The 16,857-nt window shown below is 41.7% G+C and overlaps 1 protein-coding gene across 2 annotated transcripts; it reads right to left on the bottom strand.

Moving 5' to 3' along the window:
- Positions 1-5,280: 5,280 nt before the first annotated feature.
- Positions 5,281-15,938, bottom strand: il15l (interleukin 15, like). 2 transcript variants are annotated; one of them, XM_042486100.1, is made up of 5 exons: positions 15,564-15,938; positions 15,023-15,432; positions 9,933-9,980; positions 9,224-9,367; positions 5,281-5,502 (listed from the first exon to the last, which is right to left on the bottom strand). In XM_042486100.1, exons 2-5 carry the CDS (start codon positions 15,161-15,163, stop codon positions 5,395-5,397), a joined length of 441 nt encoding a protein of 146 aa, XP_042342034.1. In that variant the 5' UTR covers positions 15,164-15,432; positions 15,564-15,938; the 3' UTR covers positions 5,281-5,394. The 2 variants fall into 2 exon arrangements, with proteins under 2 accessions (XP_042342034.1, XP_042342035.1); XM_042486101.1 differs by having other exon boundaries at positions 9,224-9,364.
- Positions 15,939-16,857: the final 919 nt, after the last annotated feature.

Genomic DNA, 16,857 nt, shown 5'->3' with positions numbered 1-16,857 from the left:
TTGGCTCTCGATAAATTGCAGGTTGCAGCTTTGTTGGTTCATAATCAAGAGCCGGTGTGTCGGTCTGCGCGTGAGTCACCGTGGAAAAATATCGCAGAGACACAGGGGGGACATCCAGAGACGTTCTCAGGACTTGGACATCTGTCTGAGGACGCAGTTTTGTGTGTTTGAGATCAAAATGAAGTCCGGGTTCGGGTGGATGTGGTCTGAGCAGGAGGGCCGGAATTGTTCTTTAAAATTTGATAAACTTTTTTTTGTAGCTTTTCTTAAATTAGGTCAGTGAGAGTGAAAAAAACCGTCTCATCTTGTGTTCAGACGCCTTAAACACAAATTTATCATTTTAACCCCGAACTCATTGGTTTCTTACAAAAAAGGGGCAATGAGCAACTTCGCAACAAATGTCCTACAAACTGAAAGAATTTAGCAGATTTGGAAAATTATTTAAAAAATGCTAAATGGAGCTGTCCAGATAACTTTATTTAAAATTATCATAATTATATAATTAGAATTATTTTCAAGCAGTTTTTCAGGTCATTTCAGTTTTTTAAACGAGTATTAATTCTATGTTTGATTTTTTTGTGCTAATTTTCAAGTAATTTTTTACTGATTTCTTGCTAATTTAGGGGTAATTTCTTTATTTATAGTTAACATTATCATATATTTATCAATATTTCTGATAATCAGAAAATATCTTCAAGCAGTTTTTTCCTTTCCTTTTTGTATTTTTTTTTTTTTTTTACGGATTTCTTGCTAATTTAGGGGTTAATTTCTTCATTAGTTGCTCATTAACTAAAACTTTTTTTATGTGCTCATTTTCAGGAAATTTTCCTGTATTTTTTTTTTTACTAATTTCATGCTGATATTTTTAGGCCAGCACTTAGTTATTTTTCCTTTTCTTTCTTTTTTTTTTTTTTTTTTAAAAAAAAAAAAACCTTTTATGTACAAATTTTCCTGCTACTTTTCTTCTCTTTTTTTTTCCTGTTTTTTTCTTTTTGACTTTTTATGTGCAAACTTTCATGATTTTTTAGGTCATTACTTTGTATTTTATTTTGTCTTTATGTGCTTATTTTCAGGAAATGTTCCTGTATTTTAATTTTTTTTACTGCTGCTTTTTTGGGTCATCACTTGTGAAGTTGCTCAGTGCCTTTTTCTCGTGTCCTTGAAAGAAATCAGATCAGTTTGCTGCGGCCTTAGAGGGCTGATAATGACTGCAAATTAAAGACATAAACATTCCCGTTTTTATTGCAGATATTTCGTGAAAGCTTGGAGGTCATTCAGAGTGACACACTTCTTTTGTCCGTGAGGCCTGCTGGCGTTTGTGCACCAGCAATAAAATTCAGAGCCAGGACGTTTGTTTTTTTGATTTTTTAACAAAAGCATCAACTGGGGAATAAAAAGGAGTTTTCCCAGCGTCCTCCTGCACAGTGAAGCTGGATGTTTGATGACGTGTTAGCAGGTCGCAGCCAGGTGGGCGGGAACTGTTTGGCCCTTAAAGGTTTTTTAAGTTCAAGATGAAATCATTTACTGCTTGTAACAAGATCGCACATGCTTCGTGCCTCGGGACAGAGTCATGCTCGAATCTGTTTTTCATTCCTTTATGTTATTCACTGAGTGGGCGTTACAGTCTGATCACGCTGATGACTGATGGTGTTAAGCTTAAAAAAACATCCAAACTTCACTCATGGACTCTGCTCTTTGGAAACAATTGGCGCAGCAATTTTTTCTTTAACCCTTCTGGAAATGCACTTTTCTATAAAAGATAGACACTAACTAACAAAGGGGATGCCACGGCTGGTGTCCAACAATGACCCAAATACTGCGAGGTTCCCAAAAACAGCCAAAAGAAAACTGAGGGTGCAGCTTTAGTCAGAAGCCGCCTCCAGCCACACCGGCGGAGACACCGGCGGAGACACGAGTGGAGAATGAGAGCGGGGCAGACACCGGCTGAGAACCGGCGGAGACACCTGCGGAGACACCGGTGGAGACACTGTCGCAGACACTGGCGGAGATACCGGCAGAGACGCTGGCGGAGACACCAGTGGAGAATGAGAGCGGAGCAGACACCGACGGAGACACCGGTGGAGACACCGGCGGAGACACCGGCGGAGAAACTAGTGGAGAATGAGAGCGGAGTGGACATTTGGAGACTTTAAAAATGCCTTCCTATAAATCCAGTATCAGTCTCAGTGGACGCTGTATTGAGTGCGTTTTCAACTTACAGATCCGTTTCAGTGTGACTGTGAAAGCTTCGCTGTGCTTACGGACTATGAATAAATGAATAAATAAATTTTAAAGTTATATTTAAGCAGTTGGGGGTGCTCATTTTTAAATAATCCTCATGTAGACTACTTTTTATTGATTTCTGGTTCATTTTTGGGTGGTTTCCTCATTAGGTGCTCATCGCCTTTTTCCATTTTTTTTTTTTTTTCAAGGAATCAAACAAATTTGTCTTTAGCAGGATCCTGCGGGCTCGGAGCTGAAAGTCACAAACAGGAAGCCAGAAAAAAATATTTGGGTCACATTTTCTGACAATACGGATCCTGTTAAATTCCACCACACATCCTATAACTGCTGAAATGTTGCGATTTCTGCTTTTGCAGCTCTGCAGGAGAGCGGATCGGGCTGGAGGAACATGTGGCGTCCAGCCGTTGGATCCCTGCAAAACACTTTAAACTCTCTGTGTGTGTTTGAGTTGGATTGAGATGAATTAATGTCAAGAAAATCTTCTATTTACGAAGCTGAAGCTGATGACAGTGGACACTTTGACTCAGCTTCACTGTCAGAGACATTATCCAGCTGTGGTCGTTAACGCTGCGTTTCATTAATAGTTTCACTGTAACAGCAAACGCTGCATGGAGGCCAACTGGAGGACATTTGTGGTATTTTTTATCCAAATCACCTCCATTTTCAGCCCAAACTATCACGAAATCCACAGCCAACTGTAGACTCAGAGCCACTCCGCTTTTTACAAACCTTCAGAAAAACATGCACATATTTCAAATTCCCTTAGTTTAAAGATGATCTAAAATACCCCAAATTGAAACATGTCAGTTTTGACAAAAAACACATTTCAGAAGATTTGAAAAAAGCCATTTTTCACAAATCTTTTTAGGTCAAATGATGCTTTGTGCCTCTCGGTAGAAACTGGCTGCTTCGGCACGATGCAGCAGGAGGAAGTCCGCTGCAGACTGCAGACGTGATATGCAGACGCGGAAGTCTGCATATCACGCTCTGCAAAGCGGCATCATGTGACGACTCGGGAACGTGTCGCGTGTTTCAGTCTGCCGGCACCAACACTGATCTTAATTACACATAAACACACATAAATCTTATGAGAGATGAAATGAAACATCTGGAGCTTGAGAAAATCAAATTCTCGCTGAAAAGACAAGACGGGAAATTTGACAGAATTTGGCAACTTTTTATCGATCATTTCAACCACATCACATCTTCTGCGAAGAATTGGTCCTTTAGCCCGAACAAGGATATAAGGCAAAAGAACCACAGATTTGAGCTTAGTAGCTCTTTTATTTTATTTCATTTCATTTTTATTATTATTATCATTTTCTATTCTTTAAAGTTATTTTTTATGCATATCTTATATACTGTTTTATATACTGTACATTTGTGTACATGTATCAATGTAGATGTTCGTCAGAGCTGATTGGTTGTGAATGCAATATATTACTTTACTTTATGTATTCCAAAAGACAATAATTAAAGTTTAAAAAAGGAAAAAATTACCTGTTTTTTTGGGGCACTCTTCCTGCTGGAAAAAAACAACAAACTGAAGCTACAAAACACTCAAGTTTGACACTTTAAAAATAGCTGAAACATGGCGATGATTTTCTAAATCAGTGGTTCTGATGCTGGTATTTTCCCTCCGTTCATTTTATCTAAAAATTCACTTTGACAGATTTTTTCCTGGTGAAAAAAGAGAAGAAAGGAGAGCTGGCTCTACTGTTCCTCATGAGATGAACTCATTAAACAAACTGTTAACGAGCTTCCTGTTTTCATGAAAACAGCCGGTGTTTGGCTGTTTGGCTCGAGCAGCTGGAGGATAAAGAGTTCAGCGCTCAGAGAGCTGAAGCTGCGCTGCATGAACTCTGAGATGCAGCGTGAAGCTACGGAAAAGTGAAACTCTTCTGTATGTAACATAAACAGGCCCATCGACCTCGCGCTTATTTATAACTCTGCTGAGAGTTTATATAATCTGTTCCAGCAAATGTCCCCGCTGATGTTGAAATTTATGCAACGATTGAAGAAGACAAATCACAGACCTGGAATTCGTCTGCGCAGCCCGATTTCTGCAAAACGCAGATATGTTACATTTTCACGTTATTAAAGAAAAACGTTAATTTTCAGCAATACAGCGGTTGGCGTGTGGTTCGGCCGAAACAAACAGCTGGTTATGGTTAGAAACTGATGTTTTGGTTTAAAATACCAACTTTTGGAGCTCATCAATCTGACGTTCTGCAGTTTATCTGCTGTTGCTCATTTGTGTGATTTGTGTTTGCACATTGGCTTAGAAACGACCCAAAACTGAGCAAGAAATCAGCAACCTACCTTTAAACAACTGTTAACAATAAAAATGTGAAAAAAAAAAAAAAATTTTTTAACATTTTTTGATATTTTCAGAGAATGTTATTCTAACTTTGAGACAAACGTTTTGGGAACTAAAAGAAAACCTGCCGCTGAAAACGTTACTTAAACATTGCATTGGTTGCATTGTGCCATTCTCAGAACGTTTTTAGAACCAAACATTGCTCGCCGCGATGCGGTAAGAAAACAAAAAACAAAACAAACAAAAGCATCCACAAACTCTGGATTCCCTGTAAGCGCTCGCGGCGAGCGGCAGCGTTATTTCCTGAAGCTGTCCTTCAGCGTTTCATGCGACCGTTTACAGCCACGTTCTCAAATGACGCGACAAACCTCGCACTTCCACCCGGCAGATCGGTGTTCACTTTGCGTCTGAATGTGATGTTTTTTTTTAAAGCTTTCCATGTTTCTTCTTCTCCTAATCCTGACCATCTGTATATTTTTCCGATCTCATGCAGGCCTCCGTCTGTTCGTCCAAATCTGGATTTGGATCACAAGTGATGTACAGATGTTTTTCTACTCTGAATTTTCTCTCTTTACCCACATAAACTGCAAAAAAAGCAGAGAAATGCTGTTTTCTGCATTTAACTTGTTAAACTTATTAATGCACTAATCACAAGCTTCCACCAAAAACGAGACGTTTTTTTCTCTCTAGATGTGAATCAAATACCACTGAGACGCTTTGACGTCATGCATGGTACATTTTATTTGTGCTCGGGTGATATGAAAAGTTCATGAAGAGGACAGGAGGTTATGAAGTGTCCTGAAAAGTCTGTGGAGGAGCCATCAGCAGGGTCACGAGTTCACCATCTGAATTATGGATATGAGATCGCCGAGGAACGGCTGCGGCTCTTTTTCGGTCAGGAGCTCACACTGAAGACAGTCCGACGTCTTCTGCTGAGTCTAAGAGACAAACACAGACGTGTTATCGGCCACAGAAAGACACGACGCGACCTCAGGATGGAGCAGAAATGTCAAAGTGGCCCCAAAACTCTCAGATCTTAACGCAGGAATACACAACCTGCTCTGTTCAGGGGCCCCTGCAAAATGACAAGAGACCAGGGGCCCCAGCAGCCGTTTCCAGGATTTCAGGACATTTCTTGGATTTTAGGACATTAAATATAGTAAATATAAAATGGTAAATTTTTCAGTATTGATCTGTTGACAAACACAGTTCTTGTTCTGTAGAAATTCAGGTGGATTAAAAACGAGGAGCTTTACTGCAGCTGCTAAAACACATCGAAAACAAGAAGGTGAACGTAACTCAAAGAGCAAAAGCAGGAAACACCAATACTGAGAGGAAAGCAGCATGAACACCGGGAAGAACTGTTCGTACGGACACAAGCTCAGCACAGGCAGCAAAGACTAAGAGACAAAGGGACAGACACGTCTTTATACACAGAGGACTAATCACAACAACAAGACGCAGCTGCAGCGGGGGGACCAACACAGGACAGGTGAGCGGGGAAACTCAGGGAGAGACGAGACTGAAACAAGCAGGACGTAACACAGACCTTCAGAATAAAACAGGAAACAAACTATAAGCAAATCACAACACATCGCAGTACTACAGTATTATTTCGGTACAATCATAGTACTGTGGTGCTGTTTTGCAGCTTGTCTGTTTAGTTGTACAGCACTTTGTTTCTGACTATTTTTTTCTTTATAATGTTCTTGCTGCTTATCCTGCAAAACGATGCAAATTTCCCTTATCTTATCTTACCTTATTATCTTATCTTATCTTACCTTATTATCTTATCTTACCTTACCTTATTATCTTATCTTATCTTACCTTATTATCTTATCTTATCTTACCTTATTAGCTTATCTTATCTTACCTTATTAGCTTATCTTATCTCATCTTATCTTATGTGACCTGACCTTATCTTATTATCTTATCATACCTTATCTTATCTTGCGTTACCTTACCTTACCTTATTATCTTATCATACCTTATCTTATCTTATCTTATTTTATCTTATTATCTTATCTAATAAATATAAACTGTTATTTGCAATTTGACTGTTGCACGGAGGCAAACAACAGCATGGCGGAAATTCTGTTCTTCTATTTTTTTTCTGCAGCAGGCACGAGGATGCAGCAGTTCCTGCAGCACACACACACACACACACACACACACACACACACACACACACAGACAGTAGCAGTATGCAGGAAAATAGGAACTAAACCCTCCTCAACTCATCTGTAGCAGCGAGCCAACAGCTGCATCACGACGTCAGTGAGGAAAAAGACGGTTTTCATTTGGCGATAAAAAAAATGTTTCATCTGGTTCTCTTTCAGCGTCCCATTAATCGTGATTCAACACATTCGCCAGTGTTTCCGTGGAGCACTTCTATGATCAGATTTTTTCTGAATTTCTGAATTTTTTCTTTCTCGTCCATCTTGGCTCATTTACCTCAGTTTGTTTCCCAAAAATGTGATCATTTTCCTGAGAATTTGACAGTGACTGAGAAAACAAAAGCCTGGAGTAAGATTACAGCCTCGTTATAATGTTAATGCACGTTGCATTTGGACATTTTCTTCAATCATATCAATGTTTCTGATAAAAAGCAGCTCTGACGCAGTCTCTGAGCTGACCTTGTCGTCAGGGGATGGTGAGACACCTTAACGAGACACCTACCAAGCTGCAGACCAAAAAACAACAAAACTAGAACTGCATCATAAATCACAATGTAACTGATCCTTTTCAAACACAATTAAGCGTTATTTTTGTACATTGAGCTAACCTCGACGTAGTTGAAATATGTCCTAAAATCCTAGACCTCATCAGCCTCACCATCCACATCAGCTTCACCATCCACAGCCTCATCAGCCTCACCAGCCTCATCAGCCTCATCATCCTCACCAGCCTCACCAGCCTCATTAGTCTCTCCAGCCTCACCAGCCTCAGCCTCATCAGCCTCACCAGCCTCATTAGTCTCACCAGCCTCATCAGCCTCACCAGCCCTCACCAGCCTCATTAGTCTCACCAGCCTCATCAGCCTCACCAGCCTCATCAGCCTCATTAGTCTCACCAGCCTCACCAGCCTCACCAGCCTCATCAGCCTCACCAGCCTCATCAGCCTCATCAGTCTCATCAGCCTCATTAGTCTCACCAGCCTCATTAGTCTCACCAGTCTCACCAGCCTCATCAGCCTCACCAGCCTCATTAGTCTCACCAGTCTCACCAGCCTCATCAGCCTCACCAGTCTCACCAGCCTCACCAGCCTCATTACCAGCCTCATCAGCCTCACCAGCCTCATCTCACCAGCCTCATCAGCCTCACCAGCCTCATCAGCCTCACCAGCCTCATCAGCCTCACCAGCCTCATCAGTCTCTCATCAGCCTCATCAGCTCTCATCAGCCTCACCAGCCTCATCAGCCTCATCAGCCTCATCAGCCTCATCTAGTCTCACCAGCCTCATCAGCCTCAGCCTCAGCCTCACCAGCCTCATCAGCCTCACCAGCCTCATCAGTCTCACCTCTCAGCCTCATCAGCCTCCAGCCTCATCAGTCCTCATCAGCCTCATCAGCCTCACCAGCCTCATTAGTCTCACCAGTCTCACCAGCCTCACCAGCCTCATCAGCCTCAGCCTCAGCCTCCTCACCAGCCTCATCAGCCTCATCAGCCTCACCAGCCTCTCTCACCAGCCTCACCAGCCTCACCAGCAGCCTCATCAGCCTCATCAGTCTCATCGGCCTCATCAGTCTCATCAGTCTCACCAGCCTCATCAGCCTCATCAGCCTCACCAGGCCTCAGCCTCATCAGCCTCATCAGTCTCATCAGCCTCATCAGTCTCATCGGCCTCATCGGTCTCATCGGCCTCATCAGTCTCATCAGCCTCATCAGCCTCACCAGCCTCATCAGCCTCATCAGTCTCTCAGCCTCATTAGCCTCACCAGCCTCATTAGTCTCACCAGTCTCACCAGCCTCATCAGCCTCACCAGCCTCATTAGCCTCACCAGCCTCACCAGCCTCATCAGCCTCACCAGCCTCATTAGTCACCAGTCTCACCAGCCTCATCAGCCTCACCAGTCTCACCAGCCTCACCAGCCTCATCAGTCTCACCAGCCTCATCAGCCTCACCAGCCTCACCAGCCTCATCATCAGCCTCACCAGCCTCACCAGCCTCATCGGCCTCATCAGCCTCAGTCTCATCAGCCTCATCAGCCTCATCAGCCTCAGCCTCTCTCATCAGCCTCGCCTCCTCACCGGCCTCATCAGTCTCATCAGCCTCATCTCATCAGTCTCATCGGCCTCAGTCTCATCAGCCTCATCAGCCTCTCTGACTCCAGGATCCCCTCCCCCTGTTCCCTCTCCAACTTCAGGCTCATTAAATATTCATTGTTCAAACCGTTACGTGTCTGTGGTGTTGCTTTTGGCTACTACGAAAACCGTTGGTAACAAACATCCTACAGTCCAAGAAATTAACTAAAATCCCAGAAATTTCCAAAAAATGAAGAAACGTCCTAAAATCCTAGAAATGACCTAAAATCATAGAAACATGTATGTGGCTGCTGTGACTGGCCCCTGGCCCCCTGTCATTTAGTAAAAGTGTCCCCTAAGCAGAGACAGCTGCGTCTCCCTGTCCCACAGACTGTCGCCGTCTCTCGTCCTCACCTTTTCTAACCATCTCGCGTGCTTCTTCAGGCTGGTGATCAGCGGGAATCGCCTCATCCCGGGGACACCGATGGCCTCCAGCTCTTCAGTGAGGACTTTAACTTCGTCAGCAAAACATCTCAGGGTGGACACGGGACAATTCTGCTGGAAGAGAGACAGAGACGACCACGCCCTCATTACACAAAGAACGAGAAACACTGAAACTTTATGCTTTAACAACGTTGAGTTTTGGCTACATTTTAGGGGGCTTCATTTTGTTTAGTTTAATTTATATGACAGGGATATCACACTATGACTGAAATATATTGGATTTGATCATTTTGAGCGACAGGTCCTAAAAAATCCTGCGTGTGGGGACTTAAAAGCCACAGAAAAAAATAAAAGTTTGGTGTAGAAAAGCTGCTGGAAAAAGACCCACAGGTCACCAAAACACTGTTTTTGGTGCTTTAACAGAAAAACAAACAGGAAAAACAACAATGGATCCCTAAAAAACACCAACGTTTGGGTCCAAAAATCTGCAGAGAAAACAAAAACAAAAACAAATTTGCTGCATAAAACAATTCATGTGCTAAACATTTTCATGGCTGAATGCACTTCTTGTTTCTCCTGTCAGCTTGAATTTCGATATCACAGTTTTGGCTTTGACTAATATTTTATCGATTTTATCGTTTAACGATATAATGAGGAGACATAATGAGGAAGCTCATACCTGGTAGTCTTGTCTGGTGGGCGTGTACAGTGTGCAGTTCAACCCCTCCTGAGGAAAAACACAGAGTTAAACGTTAATGCTGAGCGTCCACCTGATAAAACACGTCCCTATTTTACTTTTCTAACATTTATAATCATCTCGTAAAGTATCACTCTGCGTTTAGTTTAGGAACACAGGAAGTAACCGTGACGTCGTCTGATAGAAAATAAAGGCTGTGAAAACTTTTACGTCAAAAGTCAAAAGAACAGTTCAGCCTGTTAGCAGCGCGTTGGTTCGTCCACCACTTTGACCTGAAATATTCTGGATGGATTTTGATGAAATGTCGTACAGACGGTCATTGGCCGGCAGAGGATAAATCCGAGTGACTTTGGTGACGCTTTCAGGTCAAATCTATCTACATATATATATAAATAAATATAGCAAAATAAGTAAAGACATTTGTGTCTGGTAGATTATTTCTTTGTTGAAACAATGCTTCTTGGCAATATCTTATACTGATGGAAAGCCTGTTTATTTCTCTTTTAAATGACGCCACCTTTGTAGGGATCATGCATGTGTGGGATGAGCAGCAGAGCTGAGTATGTGCGTCGCTCCCATGAAAAATTTGCCAAATCTTCTCTGCCAATGCCAAACACGCCGCTGTGGATGATTGAAGTCTAAAGAAACAAGATATATTGGCAATATAACCATTTATTCACTGAATAAACAGGAGCGGGCACCAGCCTGGTCACACGCCGCTGTGGGACGGCATCAGTCAGCCAGCGTGGTTGTGTCCGTCGCTCCGGCAGACAACAACTGACCACTGTGGCAGAGCTGCTCACAGCTGCTCACAGCTGCTCACAGCTGCCGACGATCAGGCTGCTGATCGTCGGCAGCTGTGAGGGCCAGGAGCTCAAAACAAGAGTCAATAGCAACAGCGGGAAAGCTGTTTGGCACTGGCAGAGAAGATTTGGCAAATTTTTCATGGGCGTGACCTACAAACTCAGCTCTGCTGCTCATCCCACACATGCATGTTTCCTACAAATGTGGCACCTGTGTGTGTGTGTGTGTGTGTGTGTGTGTGAATACTTTTACTTTTGGCACTTAAGTATATTTCTTGCTAAACTTTTCTACTTTTTTTCTTTAATTTAATAGGGGACTTTGCATAATAATAAACCGGTATGGGTTTGGGATTAGCGCGACTGCTGATTTATATCTGAAGAAATAAGGAGAAAAAGAAAAAAAAAATTTAAAAAAAAAAAAAAAAACAACAATTCATCCAGAGGGCAAAAGTGCATTAAAAGTAGCAACCTTTAACCCTTTGGAACCTGAAAAAATGGCTTGATTTCTTTCAAACATTGGAAGAAAGCAATGAACAACTAATGAAGAAATGACCCAAAATAAGAAAGAAATCTGTAAAAAAAAACCCCCAAAAAAAAACGAGAAAATGACTTTAAAACTAGCAAAAACAAAATAAAACAGGAAAGTAAATAAATAAATTATAAAAAGAGGAGAAATGACCTGAAACCCCACTTCAAAATTAAAAAAAGTTAAATAAATTTGAATATATATAATTATGCTAATTATAAATAAAGATCTGTGGATATTTTGATGAGCATTTTCTATTTATTTCTTTCAATTTGCAAGACATTTCTTGTCAAGTTGCTCATTGTTTTTTTTATGCTTTTGAGAGAAACCAAACCAATTTAAACCCCAATGCAGCACAAGTAAAGAGATGCTCATCCAGGCTTCAAAGAGTTAAGTAAAGTAACATTTTGAGTGCACAACTCTTACTTATAATCAGAGTATTTTGAAATTGTTTAAATGATTTCTTAAATTGTGCATCCCTGCAGCTCAGCAGCAGACGCACAACAGAGTAGCTGCGAGACAGTGAACACAACTCATGAAAATTTTTGATAAATTTAGACAAAATAGTCAAGATTTGCACCAAATCCTGTTGTGATTGTGAACATCTGGATGATCAAACAGCTGGATGCCAGAATGCGGACGATGACGTCGGCCAAAGTTTCATGATTTACTCAAAACTAACAGTAAAAACATCATTTCAGCCGCAGTGCGGGAGCATGAAAGACATCGCTGTTGTGTTCGGTCTCGACCTGTAAACGTGTGTTTCATTCTTTGATGCCCCGCGGACTTCTTGTTATACAACTGTTATGTAATCACATGTTTCTGTAGTGACGCGGCTGAAGGAAACTTTTAAAGAGGTATTCCGGTAAATTTTTTCATGCAAACTTTTTTTGACCCTTCACCTTAAAACGGTTGAGTAATATCTTTAGTTATCTCGAGTTGGACTTCAGACTTCAGATTTATAACAGATTATCACAAACTGCAGGTGTGGAGTTTCAGATGCTGAATCCAGTGTTTCCGGGGCTCATTTGGGACTAAAACGTAAACGTAAAAACATAAAAATGTCCCCAAAAGAGCAATAAGTGGAACAGCACAAAAAAACATAAACATCATTTACACACAGCTGACCCGCAGGGACTATTTGGTGCTTTTTCCACACTTCATGTCTTCGTGTGTGTTCATGCATACATTTTGTCCAGATTGTGTATTTTTGTGCAGCTCGCTGTCATACACCTTTGTTTTGACTCTGGTCCAAAGGCCGCCACCGGCGGAGCGTCATGTTTCCACGCCCCGAAAAAGAAGTGCTGAGAAGTAAAGAGAAATAAATCTGCACAATGGAGCCGCAACAACTGCGCGTGTCGTTCCTGGTGCTGGTCGTTGCATTCGTTATCGTTTGCATTTACCACTCTCCACAAACGATACGGTTTAAAAGTGAAGCCAAGTGAACTACGGGAGCTTTTTAGCTCAAACTTGTGGATTACACCAGATAGTTGGAGCAGATCGAGTCGGGCGCTTTCACACCTCAAGCGGACCGCACCAGAGTTCGCTGGTATCGAGACCATTGTGATCCGCATCAGAGTGCGACTGCAGTGTTCACACTGGTTTTAAGCATCCTCCTGCGTCAGCTGTTTACGCTCCGGGATGCCGTTACGGTGAAGTCGACATTTGCACACGGTGGGAGGAAGCAGCAGCACGTCGTTATGTTTACACAACAGCACTGCGACCAGCGTGGACCATCACGATAGTGAGGCGTAGAGAAATAATCACATCCACACGGGAGGCGAACTCTAGACTTCTGCACAAAAGTCAGCTGTTTGTGGGAGCCTCCGCCTCCCGGCCCCCTCGTACTATTTTACCTCACACTGTCCTTCAACGTTTCAAGTGCACGCGACACGCTCCATCTGGCGGCGTTCTCAAGTGACACCACACATGTACATTGCATGTGGATGCACCCAGAGCCAGCTGGCTGTCTGTCTGCGTATAATAACGACGCCACCGATTCTGTTGAGTGCTTTCTCATCCAACGCCGCACTCATACACCAAAAACACTGACGGAGTGAATTTATTCAGAGTGAGCTGAGCTGAGCGCTCAGTGGACGCAGCGCGTCTGCCGGGAAAACACACTAAATACTCTTATTATGAATGATATAGCGGATATATCAGCTATGATATTAAAGATCTGATCATGAAGAATGATAAAATATTCATCAAATGCCTCCATAATGCCTGTCAGTTGTGTCTAAACAGGGAGAGAGGTGAGCAGAAACACACTGACAGAGACACACAAGCAAGCAGAGAAAGAGCTCGCCGTGTGAAAAAAAAAAAGGAGCAGGGAGAATCGCTGCTGAGCGGCACGGAAAAATGAACTCCTAGTTTTACTGCTGAAGAGCGGTTGCGTGACAGTTAACATATTGTGGCGTTCAGTGTGACCCCCGCGTTAGAGATGAGCTGAGGAGCTCGGACATCCCGAGGGAGCTCGGAGTAAAGCTGCTGCTGCTGCTGCTAAAGTGGTTCAGGCATCTGATCCTGTCAGAGGTTTTCCAGGTGCATACAACTGGTAGTTTGCACCTTTGCAGACCCAGAACACACTAGAGGGGATATATATCTAATCTGACTTGATTATATATCTAATCTGGCCTCCAGAGGAGCTGTAAAGTGTTGCTGGTTAGAGGGACGTCTATTTTACTTTACTCAACCTGCTGCCCGGCCTGAGGACAAAAAATAAGTGAATGAATGTATCACCATCAAAGGCTTTTTTTGGGATCCTTGCAGCTGAAAATGTTTGCTTTTACAGCAACTTTTCCAAAAATTGGCAATTTAGGTGTTTTCTTTGGAATGCATTTGCAATATATATATATATATATATATATATATATATATATATATATTATATATATGTGTGTGTGTGTTCTGAGTTTGTGATTTATACTGCAGTAATGTTACCCTGCAGATCTAAGGAAACTGGTTCTGTCATAGAGATTTATCTGCAGGTGGTGTTTTGGGAAACTTTATCACAGGTTTCCACACGAGAGGCAAAAATCACTCTTGGAAAGACACCCACTATGCACCAAGCGTGACGGTGTTGTGTCAACCCGTCACTGTTTCTCCAGCGGGGATTAACCACAGCTTTTCTGCTACATAATCAAATGAAAATGTAGTTTGCAGAAACGGTCAAAGGCAACATTTTCTCTGGTGATTGGATTGTGACTTTAAACTCTGAAACCTGGTTTGACATTAGTTTTTCGGAAGTCTTTCACATGCTGTTTGACTTTGAAACCTGAACAAATGGGTTGGTCGCACAAATTGCAGAAAATTAGTAAGAAAATGAAAAATTATTTTTTTAAATGTGACAAAAAAGTTACCTAAAAATGAGTCAAAAAGCCTTTGGTACAAACAGGTAAAAACAAGTAGGATTATCATAAAGTTTTTTTTAAAAAATATGGAAAATGGCCCCAAAACTATATTAATGATTACAGTAATTTTATATCTAAAATCATGTTACAGAAAATAGATACAATAAAATAAATATATCTTTAAAAAAATAATATCTAAATACACACTTCTTTGTTTATTTTTCTTTCATTTCATTTTTTCTACTGCTTTTTCTTAATTTAATCTTGTAATTTTCTTGTATCTAATTTTTGGGCAATATCTTTTAGTTTTGAAGGTGTCTAATAAATCTGAGCGGGATAAGTTATGGAATTTTAACTTTTATATTTTCTGATATGAAACAAAAGTCATACCAACAAAGGGACTTTCGCCTTGAGGGTGTTGATCTTGGGGAAGATGTCCTGCGTGCGGAGTTTGGCCGGTTGCGCTGTCAGTCCGAGCAGACAAACAAAACACGCATACACACTCCCGGCAGCAAACCTCCCTCTCAGCATGGCACGGGCGGCAAAACCATCATCACAGCGGCCTTTGGTGGCTCAGGACGTCCTCGCGGATAAAAAAAAAAGCCTCACGGGTTTTCTGAATTCATCCGTAAAGTTCATATCCAGCCGATTTGGAGATTTGGTTACAAAAAAAGTCCATGTTAGAAGTTTCCACTGAGCCAAAAAACCCAAAACCTTCCTGTAATTCAACAAGAGGCTGAATCCCAGACCAGCTTCTTGTTTTCCTGCAGGACACCAGCTTCCAGTCTGACGCTGAACATCTGGAAAACAGAAAAACACACATCAGTCAGGACACATTTCACATTTTGATACGAAAAGTTCATTTTGGGGGGCAGATTGCTAAAGAACGGCTCCAAAAGGGTCAAAAACCCACATGCACATCTTGACTTACACTCGTTTGAAGTAAATCCTCCAGTCAGACGGTCCAGATTAGATTAGACCAGATTACATGAAAAAATACACGAAAAAAACTGCAATCTGAAAACGACAAATTCCATTTAAAGAAATGAAAGATTTTCTTCTGCGTCTCTTTGGTTCACCAGTTTAATCCTCTGATGAAAAAAAATCCCCAAACTTTGTGTGCAAAAAAAAAACTTTATAAAAAACGGTGACAGAAAAGGAGAAAAAGAAGAAGAAGGAGAAAGTTTCCCTCCTCAGGACTCTGCAGGAGCTGCTGAGGTTTCCACGTGTCTGAGAGCGGGAGTCTGCGTCTCTCACCGCGGAGCTTCTCGTCCTCCTTCCTCCTCCCTGCCTCCCTTCTGTCACACTCCTCTTTCTTGCCCTCCTGTTTTCACTTTCTCACTCCTCCCCCACAATTCCTCCTCCTCCTCCTCCTCCTTTGGCAGCTATGACTTCTCTTCTGTTAAATTTTGCCTCCTTTTTTCCATCTCAGTCTCAGTCTCCACCTCTCCAAATGCTCCCTCTTCCTCCTCCTCCTCCTCCTCCTCCTCCTCCTCTTTTTATTTGATTTTTTTTTAATCAGTTTTCCCATAAAGGATCACACAGATAAAGTCACTGTAATGTGTTTCAACACAGGAAAAGTCTAAATCACATGCACGGAACAAAAATTTAAATACAACACATTTGTTTTTACTCCCATTTTTTTTAAAGGTTTAAGTTGATTATTTTAGGCCTTTTTAATGTCGGCATGAAACGCGCGACATTAAATATTGGTTATATTTCTTTCGAATTTTGATCCAAAATTTGTTAAAATCTGTGTTAGGCACGGCAAGGCAGCTTTACTTGTATAGCACATTTCATACAACACGGCAATTCAAAGTGCTTCACAGGGTAATAAAATCTAAAAGCATAAAAGACACTGATGTACAATAAAAGAGAAAAGATATACAAGGTAAATCAATTATTAAATGATTAAATAATAATAATAATCACTAAAAAACAAAAACAGAAGTGCAGACAAGAGGTGCAAAGATAAAAAGATCATTTAAAATGATTTAAAAATCAAGTTTAAAGTAAGTTGGCAGTCATCAGCAGGTGGAGGAGGCAGCGTGAAAAACGATTTTAGCTTTGACTTAAAAGTGGTCAGTCGGACGTGTCGAACCTCATCTGGCAGGTTGTTCCAGGTCTGTGCTGCACGGAAACAAAACGCTGCTTTTCCAGGTTTGTTTCTCAGTCTTAGGACGCCCAGTAGGCCGGCCCCTGATGTCCTGAGGGCCCCTGATGTC

Source organism: Plectropomus leopardus, chromosome 5 (assembly GCF_008729295.1).
Source record: "Plectropomus leopardus isolate mb chromosome 5, YSFRI_Pleo_2.0, whole genome shotgun sequence".
Taxonomy (NCBI): Eukaryota; Metazoa; Chordata; class Actinopteri; order Perciformes; family Serranidae; genus Plectropomus; species Plectropomus leopardus.
This window is presented reverse-complemented; position numbering and strand designations above follow the sequence as displayed.